Source organism: Malaclemys terrapin, chromosome 1, assembly GCF_027887155.1.
Source record: "Malaclemys terrapin pileata isolate rMalTer1 chromosome 1, rMalTer1.hap1, whole genome shotgun sequence".
Taxonomy (NCBI): domain Eukaryota; kingdom Metazoa; phylum Chordata; order Testudines; family Emydidae; genus Malaclemys; species Malaclemys terrapin.
The window spans coordinates 331,404,678-331,429,605 of record NC_071505.1 but is presented as its reverse complement, the minus strand read 5'-3'; the positions used below and the strand labels follow the sequence as shown (position 1 = coordinate 331,429,605).

General features: G+C 44.5%; 1 protein-coding gene across 8 annotated transcripts in view; it reads right to left on the bottom strand.

Moving 5' to 3' along the window:
* The window catches only part of DLG2 (discs large MAGUK scaffold protein 2), a 1,481,925-nt gene that overhangs the window by 1,357,611 nt on the left and 99,386 nt on the right, over positions 1–24,928 (bottom strand). Inside the window, exon 1 of one of the 8 annotated variants that reach the window (XM_054015735.1) lies at positions 3,079–3,157. The exons of the other annotated variants lie outside the window; for them this stretch is intronic. Within the exon in view, the coding sequence (XP_053871710.1) occupies positions 3,079–3,106 (28 nt within the window). The 5' untranslated portion in view covers positions 3,107–3,157. Of the gene's footprint in view, positions 1–3,078; positions 3,158–24,928 lie in introns of those variants that run through there. 8 annotated transcript variants of the gene reach the window in all.

Sequence of the window (24,928 nt, the reverse complement as noted above, 5' to 3'; positions counted from 1 at the left end):
CCTAAATACCTGGCTTGATGTTCCAAAGTGCTGAGCACCAAGCAGCTTCCACAGAAGCCAACAAGATCAGACCCTTTTTTTAACCAGTATCCTGATACAAAATAGAATTGTCTCTGGATAGATCCACAGGTGAGTAAATGTAGGTAGCTCCATTTACATCAACATAGCTATACCAGCCAGTATACGATCTGGCCCTCTTTTTATTGTTCAAAGATATTATATGTTGCATGAGCATAAGAGTGGAATATATACACACAGGAAGTAGGAAAGATACAAAATATATTTTGTTGTACTTGGAAGTGTAATCAAAGAAATTGTGGTATATTGATCCAGATTCAGCTGCTTTTGACCATACATTGGAATACAGGGTACACTGTCTTTTATTGCAGAGATAGCTAATTACTAGGGTCATTTTAGCAGCATATTTCTCTCAGCTATTGGTTGAGAGTTCCTTCAATGGAAGCCATTAGGCTCAAGTATGAAGACACCCCATTCCTCAACATTTTGCTGTGTATGCTCATTAAGGGGCAGGTTTTGCTCTCAGATGCACATGGGGTGAGAGAGTGGGGTTTCCATCTACTTTCATGGGAACCAGCCATGCTCATCTGGTGGCAGAAGCCCATAGGGTCCAAACCAACACCCTTCACTAATGTGAGTAGGGATTGTCTGGTCAGGATCCCAGTTTGCACAGGTAAAAAAAGCTCTGAAATAGGAAACAAGTATTAAGTAGCCACACATCAAAAATTAGTAGTTTTGAAGTTTATGATACTATAAATCTCTTTTTTTTCTGCATCCCTTAAATATCATACGCACTAATCCTGAAAACACATTACTATTATCTTAATAATATTTTATTTATATTTTTTGCAGCTACGAGTGCTAGAATCTTACTTTTTGTTTTAATGAAAGGTCAGCGTCTCATGTAGTCACTTGGCTCCAGCAGCCGGGGCTTTACTAAAAGCAATAAATATCAGGAAAATCATGATAAAAGCAGCAAGAGCTGGCAACATTGCACATTTAAACATATGCGCTTGCAGGATCAGATCCCGTGTTTCTGCAGCTTGTCTGCCTTGAAATAATGTGTAAATAGCTTTAATGCATTTATATTATTAAAAACCAAAAAGATTACTACTAAACAGGGGAGTACTTTGGCCAGGTTGTTTTTAATCTATTTTACTTGATTCTGCTATTGAAATAAAGCCAGTGACACAGCTGCAGGCATGTCTGACAAAGCTCACAACAAGCTCGCAAACACACACACGCACACACACACACACACACACACACACACAGCTGCTTGCAGTCAGCTGCACATTCTATTGCAGGGAGTTATGAAATGGAGCAGCACACAGCCACCTGTGGCAATAAATTCTAATAATTAAGAGTGATTGTGATTTTTATATTCAAGCTGAGATTCTTAACTATTTCTTTTCTCTGGTAAAAACTGCCGGGGTACTATCAGTTTAATATCTGACATGCTACATCCTTTAACAGCAGACTATGGCCCTGATCCTCAAAGATATTTAGGCACCTAACTCCCATTGATTTCAGTGGAAGTTAGGAGCCTAAATACCTTTGTGGATCTAGGTCTATATATTTTCTTTCCAGAGTGGCAGACTTGACAATCTATCAGGAGTAGTAGTAGGAAAGGAAGGACAGTCCAGTGGTTATGGCAGAAGCCTGGGGGCTCAGGCAATGACAATTCAAGTTCCTGCTCTATCACAGACTTCCTCTGTGACCTTGGGTGAGTCATTTAGTCTCCTTGTGCCTCAGGTCCCTGCCTGTAAAAGGGGAATAACAGTACTTTCCTATCTCATAGGAGTTTTATGAGGACAAATGTATTAAAATTGGGTCCATATAAATACTCATGCAGACAGTGGAGCCCAAATCCTACATATTGTTGATCATATGAGTCCTTACTCATTCCCATATTTGACTAAATAAGTACTCACTGAGGATTGGGCCCAATTTCCCCACTGTTTCGAACTACTATTATGCTATAACTTGTTCTTAAGTTCCCATTTATAGAAATTCAGGGAATACTGCAAAAATACAAGTTTGGGAGAGATGCGTGTGTCAGTCAAACTGATTTTCCTACTGACCTGAAGTGCAGCTCCGTGTAAGCTCGAAAGCTTGTCTCTCTCACCAACAGAAGTTGGTCCAATAAAAGATATTACCTCACCCACCTTCTTTCTCTAATTCCCTAGTGACTGGTATTCATGCCACTGCTCACTGAATAACTGTTTAAGGTTGTCACACACTTAATACTTATTAGCATTATCGGGAGTGGGAACCAGATAGATGTTAGAGCTGGAAAACAACTACTAGGTCAGACTTCTAAGTCCATCCTCCTGTACACATGCACTTAGTGGCGACTAGGCACTTGGAGCAAGCTTCTCAGCTAGTGTGAATCAGGCTATAGTTCCATTGACTTTGCTGATTCACTTGCTGAGGATCTTTCCCCTGTTTTGCATGATCACTTCCAAAATTTTCCTATTTATTCTGAAATAGGGAAAAGTAAACATATATCAGAAAATCTTGTTTGTAGTTATTCCTCTAGGATGAAACATTTTTTTAAATGCCAGCACAAAATAAAACACATTGTTAATACTTTCCCCTGGAAACACATCAGTACTTCAGAGTGTAAATCTCTTGCTACACAAGTGCTTGTCAGTCATATCAAAACTTATATCTCATTTATATAAAAATGGTCTATCAGATTTAAGCACGTTACAGTCAGTCAAATTTCATACTGCGTATGAACAAATAAAACTTAATAAAACGCACACACACACGCACACTCTAACACTCACTAGTGATTTCTACTCAAAATAAAAGTTTAAGACCCCCTAACTTCTCCACTATTGTTTTCTTTAACTTAATTTGGTCATGTCCTTGCAGATGAACATTTCATTTGTAATTGCAGAAAGGAGATATGAGAACATAAACCATGCCATGGTTTTTGAATACCACAACTGATTGAAATCAGATTGTTAAATAAATGTTTTAAAGAGCTATTTTTGTCTCCTTTTTCTTTTCCATATTCAACACAAACAGAAAGTAAATTAAGCCACTTACAGTGAACCAAAACTTCCCTCGTTTCCATGGAAATGTTTAGAAGACTGAGCTGAAGTTAACCAGACTGCTAAATACAAATGCCTTTGTTCCCAGCTACTCTAATCCCTGAGGCTGCCTCTTGTGCACACCATCACACCCAGTAACCTTTTTATATTGCAGAACACTCCTTCATGACAGCTGACTTCTAATTCAGCTTGTGGACTCAACCAGATCCTGTTGAGAACATGTAGCATTGATTCAAAGACGCAAAATAAAAACCCCAACAAAATATATATATGTAGTGTCAAAAATGAACTTCTTTTATATTCTACAATTAAAAGGATTGCTAGAGATCTTTAAATGAAAAGTTCTATATGCAATGCCTGATTCTGATCTAATCAGCCCATTTTTACACTGGTGTAACTCCTTTGACTTCAGTGGAACTACTCCTGGTTTGCCCCCAGAGTAAGCAAGATCAAAACCAGGCCCATAGTATGTATGTTATTTGTTGAGAGAATAGGATGGTTAATACTTAAACTATTAATATTACAGATTCCTACAGAAATATTCCCTGTAATAAGTCAGCAGCTCACAACAACATTCTTCCTGGGTCTTGAATGTATACCCTGGGAGGATAATAATTGATGCTGAAGCCATTTTGATGTCACTAAAAAGAAAGGTTAAAAGCAACCAATTCAATTAGGTCATGTATGCCAACATGAAATTGCAAACATTATTTCCATACCAGTTTCTCCGATAGCTCAAGGCAGACAGCTGGTAGCACACAGAGCCAAATCCTGCTTGCCTTACTCACACAAGTGGTCCTATTCCATTGCATATACCTATTGTAGTATGCTGTCTACACAGTACTTGCAAAGATGGATTCTGCTGCAACAAGGAAAGATACTGAAAAACAAAATTTCACAATCCTGCCCAATACCTGACCCTCTACAATGTTTGCTTGACATTATTCAGATTTACTAGCTGTTAATGTGACACATTCCTCTCCAGTGCAGCTCCTTAAAAGTGAATGGACTCCATGAGTCAAGATGACTAATGGGGAGGAGGGGATTTTTAAAAGTGCCCAAGTGATTTAAGAGCACAAGTCTCATTGACTTTCAGTTTCTATGGGACTCGTGCTCTAAATTCTCTTAGGTGTTTTTGAAAATGCCACACTTAGTTTTCAGATGTGCAAACTATAAGGCTAACAAACATTTTCTTGGTTTCTGTACAATTTTCCAATACATCATCATCACTTTTCACATTTGTAGCACAGACGGTTTCCTACACAACCTCCATTTCAGAAGTGCAGAGTAAGAGGATAGGAAAAAAAGTCTGAACATCTGATTGATTCCTCAGGGAAATATTTCCACTGGGCTTCTGAATATATAGTTACATAACCCTTTTGTGTGAAAAGACTGGAAAACACGAGGACTCCCTAGAAGGTTCAATGACAGCAAGTGATCATTTTAGCAAGCACTTTTGTTCTAAGCTCAGCCAGAACTAGCATCCAAGGATTTATTTCACTGAACAATATCATGGGGGCAGGGAAGGGGTAGTTGATAAGGAATCCCAAACATGCTGAGGATGAATAGACTCAAGCATGCTGCAGTAGAATATACTGATCCCCAAGATAAAGAAGATCCGCTGAACAATGGAGGATTGGAAAACAGATGGTACCACCCAGAAAAGCAAGAGAATAAATTTCTTGTAGAAACCCTGCAGGTGAATAAGTATCTCAGGCTCTTCGTCTGGAGGGATTCATGCCCAATCTGAACCTATTTGACCAGGATTATTTGTCAAATGTTTGCAGGGAGAAAAAATAGTGTAAGTGATCCACCCCAGTGATGATAACACTCTAGCTGTGTCACATGCAGTGGAGCAACTGTACAGGCAAAGTGTGTGTGTGTGTGGGGGAGAGGAATACTAAACTATTTTTACTGTGAGCTGAGAAAGAGGACAGCCCAGCAGTAATAACAGGTGCACAAGCAACAGCTGTGGGAGGAGATGAGATGCCTAAGTAGTCTGATATCATCAGATTATCAGTGTCTCAAGCCTTTTGCTAGAAATAAAAAAATAAATAAAATACAATAATTTCTTAATAAAAGTCCCCAGCACTCCAGAAACAGAAAATATGGTGTAATGTCCATTTAACAACTACTCTTTCTAGCATGTCAGCATTTTAGCTATTGTATTTTGTATACAGAGTAAAACAGAGGTTTGTTTAGAATTTTGGTCAGAAAAGCTCTAATTAACAAGCTAGGGAAGAGGTACTTGACCAAAAAGGAGCCCACATGATTAGTTATCAGTGGCTCACTTGTTAAAGTCAGGCATCATGCAAGGTCTGAAATGAATCCAAATCCTTTAATAAAACTGAAGGTCATCTTAGCTGCACCTCTGACTGACTGATGTCTACAACATCACACATTTAATGCAATTCTGCACAAGTTTTTACTCCTTCTATTTGCATTGTGATTAAAAATTGTCCTTCGTTCTGAAAAATTACTCATGAAATTGGAATTCAGTGAGCAGGTGGGAGAACAAAGCAAAAATACATCATGAAGAGACACTGCAGAGAGTCAGATCATCCCCTACACAGGGAAACTTATGGAAAGGGAAGGGAAATCTGTGACTCCCCCAGCCAGGATTCAATCTCTCTTTTGGAGATGTGGCTTACACTCCCTAAACCTGCAGAGCTCCTGAGATCTGTCATTCACATGGAGAGCCTCCTCTGTCCCGCTCCATCCCCTATCTCCACTCAATTTCCTTGTCCTTCATTTCCCCAGCAGGCATGAGTTTCACCTCACCCAAATAGGAGGACGGAAAAAGCGATAACACTCAGGTATTTCCACTAGGTTTTTTAAGGACTAGTCCTGCCTGAAGGCCATATATTACTTATAGCAGATTTCCAAAGAGAAACTGTGTTACAAAACATGGGTAAGAGTTCCCTTTTGGTCCTCCACTGACAGAAAGGGTAGGCTAAGGACAATGTCCTGGACCAGTTCATCTATAGTGGCACTGAGGAGAAATCTAATACTGTTATAGTAGAAAGAGAGAGTCTGACACATGAGGCCTGGTATGAGGGGCCTCGTGTAAGGCCTAAGGCCCAAACTAAAGTCAGGCCTTGCTGATATAAAGCAAAATCAGCAAGAGTCAGTCTATGACCAAAAGTCAGGCCCTGTTACAAAGTAGATGCCTGTTTACAGGTTCACTATCTGATACATGAAATTGGTAAGAACAGGCCTGGTGTTGCAAAAACACAAGCACTCCTAGGAACTATGTATTCATGTAAACACATTCCGGAAGGATCGTGCCAGAATACCCCAATACAAGGCTATGGTGTAAACACACTCCCCGAAGATGATACAGGGACACACTGAACCCTCCTAAAGATAAGGTCAGGCTGACAGGGACATGGATAGAGATATTTTGATCGAACCAACATGTACAAGGTAAAGGGTAGTAATTAACCACATCAGAGGGGCAATATGTAACTTGTTTGTATCAGTGTATAAAAGAGGGATTGCAGAGGGGGTGTCTTTGTCTGGCCAATGGGGGATCAGAGAGTCCTGCCGTTCACTGAGCTGGTCCATTGTAATGAGCATACATGTGTTAGTGGTCCTGTAGAGTCTACAGGATACTAGAACTGTGCTTTGTTAACAGATTTCCAACAGATGCGTCCATCAGGGAGAGGTCTTCACTACTGAATCAAGTCTGTGGTCATCTTGGCAGTTTGATCAAAACCTGCTGTACGGCCTATCTGGCCAGAGCCAGTGCAGCACGCAGCGAGAACACACACAAGAACTGTAAGAACCTTAAAGACAAGTCCTGAGTGGCACCACCCATACAAGAGCCTCCAACGGAGAAAAGTCTTCAAGCTACAGAAAAGCATCCCTTTCTCCCAGTAAATTCAGTGAGTAGAGTTGTCTAATGTGATGCAGGATACCCCAGATATCATCAAAGGTTAAGAGGAGTGTGTGACACCATGGCAAAGACTATTAGATTGCAGTTAAATACAACATGGAGAAAGCACTGATTATGCCATGATTCTCCGTGTGCAGAATTCCATCCTAAGATCAACTCTCTAAGCTAAAAATCAATGCTCAGCCCTTGACAGTGATTTGAGACAGCTACCTTTGCATCCAGGACCTCCAGCCAAAGTAGGCCCAAGCTCAGAAGTGAGTCAGATACACTTCAGCACGCAGCTAATAGGTAGCTAACCAGCTGCTTCCCAGAGTGGCCTTAGGGTGAGCAGGCAGCCTCACTTGGGAGAAAGAACAAGGATTCAAGAATGGAAAAAGGACAGGAGTCCAATAGGTGATGAGTCTTTCTGGGTTTTGTCAAAGTTCAATGGGAGCAGGAATTGATGAGTTTACTGAGGGAGGAACCCGAGGATTCTGGCATCCAGCACAGTAATTTATAGATTAGTAAGGTTTCAGAGTAACAGCCGTGTTAGTCTGTATCCGCAAAAAGAAGAACAGGAGTACTTGTGGCACCTTAGAGACTAACAAATTTATTAGAGCATAAGCTTTCGTGGACGAAGAAGTGGGCTGTAGTCCATGAAAGCTTATGCTCTAATAAATTTGTTAGATTAGTAAGGTACGTCTACACTGCACACTCCTTTAGGCAGCATGTAGAGTACATATCCCAACCCCACCCATCCCCCCCAGTATAAATAGCAGTGTAGCTGGAGAGGCACTGTTTAGATGAGTAGAGTACTGACTCACCTGAACCCTGCAGGTGTGTACCCAGGTATGTACACCTACATGCAGGGCCGGATTTAGGGGCAGGTGACCTAGGCAACCACCTAGGGTGCCGGACTTAGGGGGCACCAGGCTCAGGGTTCTGTTTTTTTGTTAGCGATGAAAGGGAAAATATAATGTACATGACAAATCGATACATCAGATCCTGGTCTATGGCCGGCGATGCTAAACTCTGCCAATATTGATCACACAATTTTGAACAAGCCGGACAAAATTGAGGATATGACATTTCCAATAAATGAGCAGGAGTGTCACTTCTCAAAGTCCACTGTGAAAGAGTGCTCAAGAATGGTGAGAAACTGAATTGGCGTTGGCTAGTTTACTCAAAATCAACTGACAGTTCTTTTTTTGTTGCAAAATATTGTATAAGAATGCAAAAATTTGTTTCTTACGCTTTCTGGATAAAATTACTGGCATAACTTGGCTGATGCTCTGAAGCAACATGAAAAGTCATCCAGCCATTTTATGACCTACTCCAAATGGATGGAGGCAGGGCCGGCTCCAGCTTTTTTGCCGCCCCAAGTGGCAAAGGAAAAAGAAAAACTCAATTGAGCTGCCGCCGAAGTGCAGCCAAAGAGGAAGAGAGGGACTGAAGGACCCGCCGCCGAATTGCCGCTGCAGACCTGGATGTGCAGCCCCAATAACGGACGGACTGCTGCCCCTTTCTATTGCCCGCCCCAGGCACCTGCTTCCTTCGCTGGTGCCTGGAGCTGGCCCTGGATGGAGGTTGAGTCCAGGCTCAAGCTGAATAAATACATAGCTGCAGAAAAACAGCGCATTGTTAATGTAGAAACCCAGCATTGGAGGAACATGCTTGAGTGTCTGATCTCAATTACCCTCTTCCTTACAAAGAATAATTTGGCTTTCTGGGGCTTGTCAGATAAGTTGTTCACTGAATACAAGGGTAATTTCCTCGGTTGGGAGCTCCTTGGGAAAAATGATGATGTCAGGTGTGAGTACTTCCGTTGAGTAGTTTGTAAAGAAACTATGGACCATTACTGCAGCAAAACTATTCAAAACGAATTGATTGATCTTATGGCAAGGAAGGTAATTGATAACATATTGATGCAGCTCGGCAAAGCAAAATACTACACCATAATAATGGACTGCACTCCTGATATTAGTCACAGTGGAAAGATGTCATTTAGAGTAAGATTTGTTGATGACGAGGATGGCTGCATCCAAGTAAAAGAATGCTTTATTTGTTTCCACTCTGTGCACGACTCTACTGGAAAAGGCATAACACAATGTTTTGAATGATAATAAAATAAAGCCTCAGGACTCCCTCAGCCAAGGCTATGACAACAGTGTAGAACATGAAGGGAAGAAACAGTGGCATCCAGGCAAGGATCCTTGTGCTGAATCCAAGAGCTTTCTTCATGCCTTGTGGCTGCCATTCCCTAAACCTGGTTGTGTCAAATGCAGCGTCGTCTTCTTTCAGCGTCAGTATCTCTCTTCGTAGTACTGCAAAGGTGGAAGATCCTCACGGACAATGTTACAAATCTGACCATGAAGCTGCTAAGTGACACTCGCTGGGAGAGCCGCATTGATAGCATAAGTCCAGTGAGGTACCGAGTGACTGAAGTTTATGACACCATGATGAAACTGGTGCAGTAAAGCCGAGGCTGAAATCCCACACAAAGCGCAATGCCTGTCAAACCAGATCACTGACTTCAAATTTCCTGTGTCAATTATGGTTTGGCAGGATATCATGTTCCAACTAAGTGTTGTAAGCAAGGCATTACAAACACAGTAGACGGACATTACAACTGCTACTACTCTGATGAGAAGCTGCCTTGATTTCGTTGTGGCATTCAGAGACAACAGATTTGAAGATGCCATCACTGCTGCCAAAGAAATGGCAGAAAATTTAGGAATTGAGCCTGTCTTCAAGGAAACTTTTATTCATCAGAAGAAGAGAGAGTTTGGTTACGAGGGCAGAGATGAGCTGATGAGAAGCTCAGAAGTAAATTCAAGTGGGAGTTTTTTTGCTCACTCATTAACACTGCTTAAGTGTCCATCGTAGAAAGGTTTGGAAAGACCTGAGGGTTTTTGTCTGATCTTAGTAAGCTGCCGGCGGACAGGAATACACTCTTGAACAATTGTACGGACCTTCACCGGACGCTGATACTTTGGAAATGTTCAGACATTGATTATTAAGGCCTCTATGTCGAACTGGATAACATTTATCACATTTTGCAACACGGGAATCACTCTCCAATTCATTCACAATGCAGAGCTGAAGGATACTTTTCCTAATGTGTCGATAGCTTTGAGGATTCTGCTCACGCTGCTGGTCACAGTCACAAGTGGTGAGCACAACTTTTTGAAGCTGAGGCTCATTAAAACATATCTTTGATCAATGATGGCCTACAAGAGACTGACATCGCTTGCTATTTTATTGCTTGAAAATGCCACGAGCCAGTCTTTGGATCTCTCTGATGCTGTGCTTCAGCTCATGAGGGCAAAGGTGAGAAAAGTGACCTTTTGAACCAAAGGATTAGGGTTAACATTCTAAGGATGTCACCTTCTGTAACCCTATTTAATACTGTTGGTGCACAGATCAATTTCTTGACATTAGAACAATTCAGTTATTCTTAAAATTTAAAAGTTTCTATAAGCTTAGAGGAAACAAATTTTTTATTTGCTTATCTATAGCACGAATAAATACAGATTTACAGATCCTAGCATGCAAATTTATCATCTCATAAGACAGGGATAAATCATGCATGCAAATCGTGCATCGAAGTTGTGAAATGGGCTACAAATGCAATAAAAATAAGGTACTCAAAAGTTTAACAAATGAAGGGAGGGCGCCGAAGATGCTCCTCACCTGGGTAGCCTTTGGTCTATGGCCAGCCCTGCCTACATAGCTCTCTACCTGCACAAGCAGTGTCTCCTCCATCTCCATGGCTATTTTTAGCAATGTAGTGTCCTGCTGCTGAAGCCTTTCCCCCTCCACCAGAGTTTTCTATTGACAGGTGTAGCATGGACACAGCTTGCTTTTCATTGCAGCCTGTAGCAACACATACCCTTCACGCTGCCGCAAGTGGTATGAGGTATAGATATAACCATAGAGTTTAAGATTAGAAGGGACAACAATATCATCTAGTCTGACCTCCCGCATATCACAGGCTATTAAATTCCACCCAGTTACCCACATATTGAGCCCAATAAACATGCATCCGGTAGAATAAGCATTGTCTGCTGTAATATTTGATTGCATCCAACCTAAACTAACTGTATGCATTTTCCAGATACCCAGCTAGTTTTGATCACAGTTCTAGCTGCTTTTTTCTTAAGATGGTTAAATTAAGCCTTTTAAACAAAACCTAGGGATATAATATAGACTGTAAGGAAAGCAGCTTTGAATAGCCTATGTGAAATGGAGGGAAGCCTCCTCACCCATTAATGCCAATAAAAACTGGAGTTTGGGGTTCAATATATTTGATTAAATCAGCATCTTGCTACAAAGAAACATTAAATCACCAGTGTGAATGCTGAGCCAAGTATATCTGAGAACATGGGTTATGACTCAAGCTGCAGTTTTGCACAGTACCTGCTTGGATTAATTGTGTTTTAATTTCCACAAGCTTGATTAATATTGCAGCTTATGCAAGCAGTGGCAATATATATGCCGCTGCAGTGAACTTAAAGATGCTGGTATCCCACTTACAAGGCATTAGTGTGTGATCACATTCCCCCCACCCCCGACACCCACACTCTTCATCTTCAGTCAACATTCAATTACATGTTAATTGCCTCAAGCAGAATTGGCAGAGGGGGCAAAAGAGTCCTGGCCAATACTTCAAGGGTACCTGACCTCCAGTTTGTAGAATTCCTGACTGTTTACAAAAGCTGAATTCATTCAAATGAAAGACAACCCGTACAATGAACAAAAGGAGCGTCAAGTATCAGAGGGGTAGCCGTGTTAGTCTGAATCTGTAAAAAGCAACAGAGGGTCCTGTGGCACCTTTAAGACTAACAGAAGTATTGGGAGCATAAGCTTTCGTGGGTAAGAACCTCACTTCTTCAGATGCAAGAGTGTGTTAGCTTCATAATTCCACAGAAGCATTCACTACGATTTGGGTCTTAAGCATTTGTGCTATTATTTTACTGCCTCCTCAATGTAATTTAAGTCGGGGGAGTTGTATGTATGTCTCTAAGAGCATGAGCTGACCCATTGGGTGCATACTTTGCTAAGTCATAGTGTTGTGTTCAATATATGTAGTCTTTTATACCCATTGTCACTTCTTGGGCAGTGCAAAATACTTTGTGTCCTTGACCAAACCTCTTGACATCATGGGCAGCATAGATCCCTCAAAGAAAGAACAGACTTCGCTTCAGAGACTGTCTCCAGAGAGGAGTTGCATACGAGCAGGCTTCTATATCTCAATCACATATTAGTGAAAAGGACTTAGCCCAATGACAGTAGACTATTTAGAGCTGGCTCCTTTTTGTCTGTTTATGCACCTGACCTATTATTGCCATTTCAGTGCTGCTTACAGAGGTGGTGGTACTATAATGTCTACCTTTCAGAGTAGCAGCCGTGTTAGTCTGTATCCGCAAAAAGAACAGGAGTACTTGTGGCACCTTAGAGACTAACAAATTTATTAGAGCATAAGCTTTCGTGGACTACAGCCCACTTCTTCGGGTATGCATCTGAAGAAGTGGGCTGTAGTCCACGAAAGCTTATGCTCTAATAAATTTGTTAGTCTCTAAGGTGCCACAAGTACTAATGTCTACCTTATTTACTATCACTCCCCAGTGTACAGTCCAATTGCTCAGGCTGGGCATTGGGACTGTGGTTTGGCCCTGTGAGCAGGTGACTTTTCCAAACTGCTCTAAAACAGAAGTCAAACTCATTACTTCATTGCCCCACATCACACACACACACACACACATACACTTTCTAGGATCTGGCTTTATTGACAAAGATCAGCTCAAAGATTCTCCCAGCCTTGACTGCTCCTGGGAACTTTCAGACACCCTCAGACCACACCACTAGATCCTCTCTTCCATTCCATTACCTGGGTTGGATACCAAGCCATGTGCTTGTGTGACTCATCAGCACTCACTTAACTTTTTCCAGCAAGATTTACCTTTATTGTAGTCACTAAGTGTACAAAGCTATAATTGTTACAATTCCTCTTCTCCCATTTCTGATACTTTTCAAGACTCCACCCAAAAAGAGGACTTATTTTCCTTGTATTCCCCCAGGGCTGGAGTCATCTTTGTATTATCTCCTGTTTGAATTATGTTTTATTAAATTATTGCATCTGTGAAAATAGTGAAGAGAATTCTCCATGGATATTCATTCAAATTCTCAAGTGAATTTAGTTTCAACCATGTTTACAACACTTTGGTGATTGGTTTTGTCCAACTTTGTGCAAAAGAGTCAACTTGAAGCTCACAAAAGATTTTAAATTATATATTCAGTTATAAAATTTACAAAATGCAACATGCACTTGTCACAGAGTTTGGGGGAGACAAGGTCCTGCACCCCCAGCTTCCTGCAATTCACCATGACTCTCAGCCAGCCAGTAAAACAGAAGCTTTATTTAGACGACAGGAACACAGTCCAAGACACGCCTTGCAGGTACAGACAACAGGACCACCTCAGTTAGGTCCATCTTGGGGGGCAGGGAGGCCAGACTATCTCTGTGCCTTCCCCCACATCCCCATCCAGATCCAAACTGAGGCCCTCCAGCCCCGCCTCTCTGGCCTTTGTCTCTTTCCTGGGCCAGGAGGTCCTGATCCTTTTGTTCTCCAACACCTTCAGTTGGCATCTTTGCAGAGGAGGGTCCCAGGCCATTAGTTGCCAGGAGACAGAGTGCCGGCCATTCTCTGTGCAGACCATATCACAGGGGCCCACTTGGGCTCTGCAACAATCATACACCCTGATCCCCCCACCTAGATACCTAAGAAATGCATAGGGGAAACTAAGGCACCCACCCAGTATTCAAAGAAAACATTAAGAACATTCCCACTTCATCACAGAACTGTATTAGTTAGTTATCCAATCAGGGAACAGAAACAATACCCCATGATTCTCAGGATGCAATTAATCAACAGAATAAGAATTTCAAAAAACTAACTTTCACAATGAAATTTTTGCAAAATAATTTCCAGGCGAAAATTTGTTGAAGAAGCTGGCAAATAGTTTTGAATACTGTATTCTTCTTAGAATTTGCAGTTAGTCATGGGAAACTAAGTAACTATCATGGTAAATAAAAAAAGACAGATTGTCAAATTATTTATTGTGAACTTCTCATTTAAGCTCCAGTTATTATATGAAACTCACAGACTTTGGAGGGCTAGATGTAGAGAGTTCTCAATGAAAAGTCTATGTCTCTGCTAACTTTCTCCTCTTATTGGCTCAGCAAAATCTGTGTCTGTGATCTTCAGGGCATTTTGAAAGGCCCATCTATTCACATGAGTGTTTGTTTGAGAGTAGGTGTGATATCACATGGGGTTTACCATCACCAAACATTCAAAAATCATGAGTGAGGCTTTAAAATATTGCTTTAAAATCATGAGATTTTCAAAATAATACGTTTGGAGTTCTTTGTATTTGCCTTCTGATGCTGATGACTCTAGGTCTCACATTTTCAAGCTTTTCTCCGCAACTGTGAGAACTAGAATTTTTTAAGGAAAGCTAAAATTTTAATATGCTCACACAATACCGTGTTCTGGATCTTTAAAAAAAAAATCCCAAGTATCACAAGATTCACAATAAAAATGCAACAGCTGGCAACACGGGTTTCAAATACCACTTGCTGCCTCAGTCTTGTTGCTGTTCATGAGCCAGATACAAAGCTCACCGAAGTCAGTGGTAATACAGTGACTTCAGCAGACTTTGGACCACGTCCACTATTTCCAGTCTGAGGGAATGGTCTATGAATGCTGCATATTGTATTTGTTGATTGGTGTATGTGTCGATTGGAAATGTGCTTGAGAGGCTTGAGTTTGTTTAAGAAATACAAAATATAAAACCACATTTTTGGGCATTTGGTCCTAAGTAGTGCTGAGCTCATGCAATACTGAAGTTCACAGGAATTTCAGGGGGTAAGTACATGTTAGAATTTGCCTGTGATTTAGTAGAGCTGGCTCATAAGCTCAATCTGTGGATTTCTCTCAGCAAGGTCTCCAAACTGATGGCTGGAGAGAAGAATGAAAGTGGTCAATCCATTTGGAAAGCAAAACGTATTTTTTTAAAATGTAAAGGCATCACATTTTGTTGAACATTAAAGATTCCCACCCACAAAACAAAACTACATTTTGCCTTCATAACAACAGTTTAGCCTAATGAAGCACAGCTGTTTTACATGCTTCAGAGGTAAATTAAGACACAACAGGATGTGCAGTAATTGTGTAAAGATCAAGTTCCTTAAGTAATTATGTCAGTTAATTCGCAAAGCCGCCTTTGAGCTATAGTTATGCTTATAGTTTCTTTTGATTGTTTATTTAACACGTACTTGTCCATTGCATTTAAAAAAAGAAAAGCCACATGTAAACTAGTCATGATGGCAATTCTACCTAGATCCAAATTATGCCTTCAGATATCCATGTGAAATAACATTGTATCTGAACTTGCAGCCTCTTGTAGGCAAGGCTCCCCACTGACATCAATGAAGTGTTAAGACTGAAAGAGGATTGCACCTATTCACTTCAATGGGAGTCAAACACAGATATCTAAGACTAGGAGTTGATTCTGCACTGATTTACAACAGGACTGTACAGCAGTTCAATAAGGTTAGAAATAGGCACTTAGAGTTGGTCAGAAATCAGGAGAAAAAACCTGAATATTTCATTTCGGCCAAACTTTTCCAACCAGTTCTAATTTAAACCTCACTTTGCAGGTGTAGGTTTGGTGTTGGGTACCTAAAAAGTAATTAAAATACTATTTGTAAAACAATAAATTATACTGGTTGCACAAAAATTGTGAGTCAAGTTTTATGACTATTTAATAACTAGAAATGGTCCTGGAGGGACCATAACTGTAGCTATGAACACACCATGGAGTTTGGCTCTGGATCTGAACTTCATTGCTCAGGTCCATCTTTTACATTAACACATGCTATTTTCTGATTCCTCGTCTTAATTCTCTGTTCTCAAACACTGTCAGACTGTCTCACCCATTACTCATCTTGGGTCAGATTCTGTTCTAATTTCTAGTTATACCAGTGTAAATTTGGTATTACTCCACTCTCTTCAATGAGGTTACTCTATACTTAGAGCAGAACTTGGCTCCTTGGCAACATTCCATCCTAGATTCAAATTACCACAGCCTGGTTTAAGAACCTGACAACTTGAGGGTTAACTCATTAATGCATTTAAAAAAAAAATTGGAAATTATCTCCTTGTGTCCAGCACTGCCAGGGTTTTGTTTTCATTTCAGTTAGGTTTGTCTTTTTCAGCATCGTTCATATGGGGTCTGATTCTGTAACTCCCTCACAATGGCGTAAATCTGGAATAACTCCAGTGAATTCAGTGGAGTCACAGAGGTGTAATACTGGTATATGAGAGCAGAATAAGGGTCACATCTGGGCTAGTAAGCGTGTGCACACACAATATATACACAAAACAGACGTCTATGCCTTTCACTAGAATTATGCATTTTTAAAGCAAGAGTCAACTATCACATTGTATACCCTGCTATCAAGGATAATGAGGGATGCACCTTGGATTGTAAACAGAACTGAGGAAAGGGCAAATGATGTATTGAAAATACAACAATATTGTATGTGGTTTTGTGATGTTAAGAGAAAGCCTGAGGCAAGAGCTGTATAGACACTACTTTGCTCCAGCAGGGGTTACAATGTAACCCTTTAGTTACATTCCCAGCATGACACGTCAGTGGTTCATTGAAAGAAGAATGTACAGTTAATTTCTCTGAGGTTTCTCAAGCAGAATGGGTTTCCACAGATGACAGAGACAAAGATATTTCCAACAGGAAGAAAATGAAATACTAAAAGGAAATAAAAAAGACTAACAAAAATAGGCAATTAGAAACGATGTCTTAAGTCTGATAAATCTTTACAATTAAACGGCCTTATTAGTGTCCAGTGCCTCAAATTTAATGCATGGGGTTTTCATTGCAAGCCTCCTGTTACAATCATTAAAGCTTGTAGGAAATGCACAGCTAACATGCTACACATTAAGTTGAGCATCTCTCTAAAAGGCTATTTTCTGCTCCCCACTGAGAGTTTTCATTGACGCTATCTGTCATTGTCCCCGAGAGTTTAAAGGCTCACCTCAGAGTCGAAAAGGGAGACAACTGAGCCAGAATTCCACCTGGTGCTTCCAGGATCACGTGCTGCAACAGCAGCGCTGCTACCCTTTAAAGAGGTGCAGTGTTTGCTCCCCATGCATCTGACCAACTCTGTCAGAGCTGTTCACCTGGAGCAGGCAGGAGTTCTGCTCCCCAGCCAAATTGTGACAGTCAGTGAGGGTTACCAACACTGTATTTCAAAAATAAGGGACTATTTTCTTAGCCCCCCCCCGCTCCCAATATTGTTAATTATCATAATCATTAATAATAATAAGCAATACTCACCTACATTTGCCAGGGTTATTTCCTGCTGCTTTTTGCAGCATACAGTAACACCTGATCTTGTTGTACAGAGATGAAAAAATAAGGGACGTCCCTTGTAACAAGGGACTGTTGGAAACCCTACGTGTCAGCCCCAAAGGGGCACAAGTGTTTAAGACAAGGCCCTTTGCACCCTCACTCAGGAGCGCCGCCAGCTTTTCTGCTGCCCTAGGCGGCAGAAGGTTCCGCCCCAAAATGCCGCCCTCCACGGAGGCGGCGGAAGGTCCTGCCGCCGAAATACCGCTGCAGTCGCCACCCCCCAAATTGTAGTGCCCTAGGCAACCGCCTAGGTTGCCTAATGGGTTGCGCCAGCCCTGCCCTCACTCCTATTCCACACCCACATAGTCAGTCTCCTGGCTGTTCAGTCTGCTTAGCATTTCTAGCATTGAAATCTATTAAATCCATTCACACAACAAAAGCACAGAACGCTTTATGCTTAGCTGTAAGGAGGAAAGAATTAAAGCCCTATTGAATGCCCCCCCCCCCCCACACACACACACACATACTCCTGTTTTACAGTCTTGCCTTGCAGGAATAATTGTATCCTATTTCAATATGAAAAACTGTTCCACAGTACAATGCTATTAGTTATCCAAGTTAAACCTGCACAAGGAGAGACATTCCAATTCCACCCTTCATAATCCACTGGAAACAATGGGATTGCACAGGTTTGAGTGCAGAATGTGGCCCATGTAGTTTATTTACTAAGGATTAATTGACCTAGAATGACATGAACAACTCCTGTTGACTTTAATGGGAGCCTCACTTGCAAATCTGATGGAAATATTTGGCTGCAAACTTTTCTTTGGAGAATTTTATGTATTTTTATATAATTTTGTTTGGTCTAATGGCCCCATTCTGTTTCCATTGAAGACAATGGAAAAAACTCAATCAACTCTGATGATTGCAGGATCTAGCTCTAGACACATAAATAATAATACCTTATAATGTACTGCTTTTATTACTGATCAAAATGTTCAAGCCAGGGTGCCAGAAGTTAGCTCCTAAATCTATATTCAGGCACTTAAGTGGCCTAATTTACAGAGGTGTTGAGCACTCAGTGCTCCCACAGACTTCAATGTATAGAGCAATTATAATGTCTAAACGAGGTGTCCAAGATTTGATGCAGAAGAGATTCATTGTCAGACATAGGATCATATGTGAAGTCAGGTATTAGAATCGAGCAAAGTTCTGGGTCCTGATTCCCCTCCCAACTTCTCCAAAATTCAAGGGATTTTGGGTCTCGGATTTGGGTTCAATCTAAATCCAAATTTTCCCCGAAGTTTGAAAGATTCAGATCTAGAGTTTCCATTTACACACCTCTCTAATGTTAATCTGTAAAGTCAGAGCCTGATATATATACACACACACGTAAGTACTGCACAAACATAGCCACTAAGTCTACCTTAAATAGATGCAGCTATATAAATCCATAGTCACTGTTGCTCTGTTAGACTGTGAAACTGGCATCAAATGTTTGCAATTCAGGATATGAGTTGCTCTATAACTAGAGTAGAAAGTCAAACATCCCTAAAACAAAAGGCTTTAATATAACCAATAAAGTAAGGTGAAGAGAATGTAGGAGATAGCTGAAAAATAGCAAAATCCATATTATACATAATAGAATTCAGGATGAGTCGAGAAGCCTGCCTTGGCCATTGCTTTGGGAAAAAACGGTTACCTACCTTTCGTAACTGTTGTTCTTCGAGATGTGTTGTTCACGTCCATTACACATTAGGTGTGCGTGCGTTGCATGCATGGACGTCAGAAACTTTTTCCCTCAGCAGCTCCCATTGGGCCGGCAGGGGTCCCCCCCCGCCAGAGCGGCGCCCCGCTCTAGCGTATATATATCCCTGCGGGCCCGACTCTCCCTCGATTCCTTCTTTCCGGTGACTCCGACAGAAGGGAAGGAGGGTGAGAAGTGTAATGGACGTGAACAACACATCTCGAAGAACAACAGTTACGAAAGGTAGGTAACCGTTTTTTCTTCTTCAAGTGATTGTTCACATCCATTACATATTAGGTGACTCACAAGCTTACCATTGGAGGAGGGTAGGAGTCAAGTAACAATTGATTGCAGCACAGCCCTGCCAACCACCGCGTCCTCCCTGGTCTGATGATGGACTGCATAATGGGCTGTGAATGTATGTACCGACGACCAGGTGGCCGCTTTACAGATTTCTTGGAGTGGAACCTGCGCCAAGAAAGCCGCCGAGGATGCTTGGGCCCTAGTCGAGTGAGCCCTGATCGCCGGGGCTGGCACTTTAGCGAGCTCATAGCATGTGCGGATGCAAAGCACAATCCAGGCTGATAATCGTTGAGCCGAGATACGCTGGCCTTTCATTCTCTCCGCAATGGCAATGAACAGTTGTGTCGACTTGCGGAATGTCCTGGTCTGTTCCAGATAGAATGCCAAGGCTCTACGGACATCGAGGGTATGCAGGCTGCGGTGGCTTGGGTCCGTATGGGGTTTGGGGAAGAACACCGGTAAACAAACGTCCTGCCCCATATGAAATTGTGTGACCACCTTAGGGAGGAATTTGGGGTGTGGTCTCAGCTGCACCTTGTCCTTATAAAAAACTGTATAAGGGGGTTCCGAAGTGAGGGCTCTCAATTCCGATACCCTCCTAGCCGATGTAATGGCCACTAGAAACGCTACCATCCATGAGAGGTGCATGAGAGAGCATGAGGCTAGGGGTTCAAAGGGTAGTCCCATGAGTTTAGTTAGTACCAGGTTTAAGGTTCCATTTAGGGACCAGTGGGTGCGAGTAGGGAAACACCCTTTCCAGCCCCTTGAGGAATCAGACTACCGTGGGGTTGGAAAATACCGAAAAACCCAGCTCTCCCGGGTGGAACGCCGATATGGCGGCCAGATGCACTTTAATTGAGGAGGGGGCGAGCCCTTGATGCTTGAGGTGCAGCAAGTAGTCCGGTATTGATGGGATGGAGGCCTGCAGAGGCTGTATGTGATTAGGGTCGCACCAGTGGGAGAACCTCTTCCATTTGGCAAGGTAGGTCGCTCTTGTGGAGGGCTTCCTACTACCAAGGAGAATTTGTTGGACCTGGTGGGAGCACCTATTCTCCGTATCGTTTAGCCAGAGAGATTCCATGCAGTGAGATGTAGCGACGGTAGGTTTGGGTGGAGTAGGAGACCCCGGTCCTGCGTGATGAGGTCTTGGTGCAGGGGTAGGGCAATCGGGGCAGTCGATGACAGTTCCAGCAGGGTCCTAAACCAATGCTGGCGCGGCCATGCGGGTGCGATGAGAATAACTGTCGCTTTGTCCCTGCGGGTCTTGAGCAGGACCCTGTGGATGAGCGGGAATGGTGGGAAGGCATACCACAGGCTCCCGCCCCACTGAATCGCGAAGGCATCTGCCAATGAGCCTGGGCTGAGGTTCTGGAATGAACAAAACCGAGGACATTGGCTGTTGTCCTTGGTGGCGAATAGATCCACCTGGGGAAACCCCCACCTCTGGAAAATTGAATGTAGGACGTCCTTTCTCAGAGTCCATTCGTGCATGTGGTACGACCTGCTGAGGCGGTCTGCTAACCCGTTTTGGACCCCCGGAAGATATGCTGCCACCAATTGGACTGAATGGGCTATACAGAAGTCCCATAGGAGGAACCCCTCGTGACAGAGGGGAGAGGATCGGGACCCGCCCTGCTTGTTTATGTAGAACATGGCGGTAGTGTTATCTGTCAGAACTGACACACTGTGGCCTTCTATGGTAGCATGAAAGGTCTGGCAGGCGAGGCGAACTGCCCTTAACTCCTTCACATTGATGTGGAGCAACTTTTCCTCCCTGGACCATAAGCCCTGGATCCGCAGGTTCCCTAAGTGTGCCCCCCATCCCAGGTCTGAAGCATCTGTTACTAGCGTCAGGGTGGGCTGCCGTGCAGCGAAAGGGACCCCTTCGCAAACTTGCTGTCGATTGAGCCACCAGCGGAGGGAGTTCGACACCCGAGCTGGGATTGTCACTATCAGGTCCAAGGGGTCTCTGCTGGGGCGATACGTTTGGCTAGCCACAGCTGTAACGGTCTGAGTCTTAGGCGGGCATGTCTGACTACGTGTGTGCAAGCCGCCATGTGTCCCAGGAGTTGCATTCAGCATCTGGCTGTGATCGTGGGAAATTGTTGGATGGAGGTTATGGCTCTTTGAATGGCCAGAAACCTGAGAACTGGGAGACTTGCTCGTGCCTACACTGCGTCCAGGACTGCCCCTATGAAGTCCAGTCTTTGCGTGGGGATCAGTGAGGACTTGGGCACATTGACCAATAGACCAAACTTGCGGAACACCTGTAATGCCAGTGCCACGTGGGAGCGGACCTCGTCCTCTGATCTGCCCGCGAGGAGCCAGTCGTCCAAGTACGGGTATACCCACATCTTTCTTTTTCGAAGAAAGGCTGCCACCACGGACATGCATTTCGTGAACACTCGAGGGGCCGTTGCTAGGCCGAAGGGCAAGACCGTAAATTGGAAATGGTGTTGGTTGATGATGAAACGCAGGAACCGCCGGTGAGCAGGCCGGATGGCGATGTGAAAGTACGCATCTTTCATATCGAGGGCAGCGTACCAATCCCCTGGATCCAGGGATGGGATAATAGTGCCAAGGGAGACCATGCGAAAGCGTGCCTTCACTAAGAATTTGTTTAGTTTGCGACGGTCCAAAATAGGGCGGAGCCCCGCTTTTGCTTTGGGAATAAGGAAATATCTGGAGTAGAACCCTTTCCCTCTTAGGTCTGGAGGGACCTCTTCCACCACCCCTGCTGTGAGGAGGGCCTGCACCTCCTGTATAAGGAGTTGCTCATGAGAGGGGTCCCTGAAGAGGGACAGGGATGGGGGGTGGGAGGAAGGGGGCGATGAGAACTGAAGGGTGTATTCCACCTCCACTGTGCGAAGGATCCAACGGTCTGATGTTATACAGGACCAAACATGGTAGAAATGGGACAAACGGCCCCTGAAACATAGGGGAGGGTCCGGCATGAGGGTCGGTACGCTGTCCTCGATTGAAACTTCAAAATCCTTGCTTGTTGCCAGGCTGCGGCTTGCCTTGGTCTTGGCCTTGGTTAGGCGTGTTGTTTCGCCTATGCCTGTTGTCCCTGCCCCTTCTGCAGTACGGTTCCTGCCTGGGGCGAGGGTGGTACTGTCTCTGCTGCGGCGGTTGGGGCTTAAAAGGTTTCCTCTGTGTCGCTGGGGTGTGCATTCCCAACAACTGAGGGTTGCTCGGGAGTCTTTGAGGCTATGTAGTCTGGCATCCGTTTGGTCTGAGAACAAGCCTGACCCTTTGAACGGGAGGTCTTGCAAAGTGTTTTGCACCTCTGGTGGAAGGCCTGAAGCCTGCAGCCATGCCGAGCGCCTCATCACCACTTCTGACGCGATTGTCCTGGCAGCTGCGTCCGCAGAGTCAAGGGAGGCCTGCAGCGAGGTTTTGGCTACTGCCTTCCCTTCGTCCACTATGGCTGCAAACTCGGGTTGTGAACCCTGGGGCAGGGAATCCTTGCACTTGGAGACTGATGCCCAAGAATTGAAATTGTGCCTGTTCAAAATTGCTTGCTGGTTAGCAACCCTTAACTGGAGGCCCCTGGATGAGTAGAACTTTCTACCAAACAAATCCAAGCGCTTTGCCTCCTTGGCCTTGGGGGCCGGGGCTTGCTGGCCGTGTCACTCTCGTTCGTTGACCACAGATACAACCAGCGAACAGGGTGTCAGGTGACAAAAGAGGAAGTCAAACCCCTTGGAAGGGGCGAAGTACTTCCTCTCTACGCCCTTCGCAGTTGGTGCACTGGAAGCCAGTGTTTGCCATACTGTCTTATAGTTAGACTGTACCGTTTTTATGAGTGGGAGCGCGATTCTGGAGGGGCCTTCAGGGCTTAGGATGTCCAACATGAGATCCTCCTCCTCTACCGTCTCTTCTACCTGCAACCCCAAATTGAGGGCTACTCGGCGGAGTAGTTCCTGGTGCGCCCGATGGTCAATTGGGGGAGGGCCTGACACTGTTGTGCCTGCCACGGCTTCATCTGGCGAGGAGGAAGAGGTTAAGGCCTTCTGTGCTTCCTCCTCTAACCCTTCCTGCAACTCCTCACCGGCTGGGAGCTCCTCTGGAGTCTGTCCAGTTGAGCGGGCCTGAGACGGTACCGGGCTCGGTGCTGTGTCGGCTCTCTCTTGCTCCGGTGGTCTGGAGACCGTGGCCTCCTTGCGAGAGGAGGGGCGCCCCTGCGGGGAGCAGGACCGGTGTCCCAAGGGGCCGGATCTCGAGGTCCTGGACGGGAGGCCTTGCTGGTGGTAGGCCCACGGAGTCCAGAATGGCCACTGTCCTGGCGGGCCCCACTGTGGGTGCCAAGCGGCTCGGTGTTCCCTGCTGGCTGGTGCCCTGTGGGTATATCTGCTGGAATGGCCCGAGTCTGCCTCCGAAACCAGGGATGGTGACCTTGATGGCCACGGTGCTGCCGTGGGATGGTGCCGGTCCAGGGTTGGAGAGTGGTGCTTCCGTAACCTGGACCAGGATCGGGAGTGGTGCCTTGCCGACCTGGACCGGGACCAGGAATGACTGCTAGTGGTCGGTCTCGGGGATCACGTGACTGACATGTCCTGGTGCCTGTTCGAATAAGGAGCCGGGGAACGCCGGGCCGGTGCCGGGCGTTTGCTAAGGCCAGACGCCTGTGAGGCTCTCTGCGCTGAGGGTAGCTGGGAGTCCACTGAGGCGGAGCTCGACCGGGATCGGCACCATGAATGGTGCCGGGATGGTGACCGTGATGGGCGCACCATTGCCGGCTTGCCTCTGGATGGCAGTCTCGGTGTCAGCTCTGGATTGTCTTTGGCCTGGAGGGGGCTCTCCGCGGACAATTCGATGAGGTCCCTTGCTGCCTCAAACGTGTCCGGCATGGAGGGCTGTTCCAAAAGCTCCTCCAGCCCTTCCACCTCACTCAATGCGCTTATCCCGGGGCTCGACGGGCCTTTTGGTGCCGGAGCCACTAGCACCGGGATTTGTCCTGGGGCAGCAATGCCCTTCGGCGCACTCGAGGTCTTCACGGGTGCTACCTTTTTATGCGGGAAGCGCCCTTGGGTTGCCCTTCGATTTTGTCGGCGAAGACGACCGGTGCCAGGGGTGGTCCTGCTGTTTTGGTGCCGTAGGCTTAGGGTGCCCTATCGGTGCAGGATAATGAACCGATGCCAGGGCACTCCGCACCGAGGCTGACGGTGCCAGATGTGTCGAAGTGGAGGGCTGTAATGCAACCTCCATGAGCAACTGCTTAAGTCAAAAGTCTCTCTCTTTCTTAGTCCTGGGCTTGAAGGCCTAACAGATCTTGCAGTGCTCTTTCTGGGCAATTCCCCCAGGCAACGGAGACACGAGTCGTGGGGATCGCTGATCGGCATAGGCTTGCAGCACGTGGCACAAGCCTTGAAGCCTTGGGCGTGCGGCATGCCCCGCCACCCAGGGCCAGTGTCAGGATTTGACCAAACACCTAAAACAAAGGAGCTTAACTAACTACTAAAGAACTGATAACTGCTAACA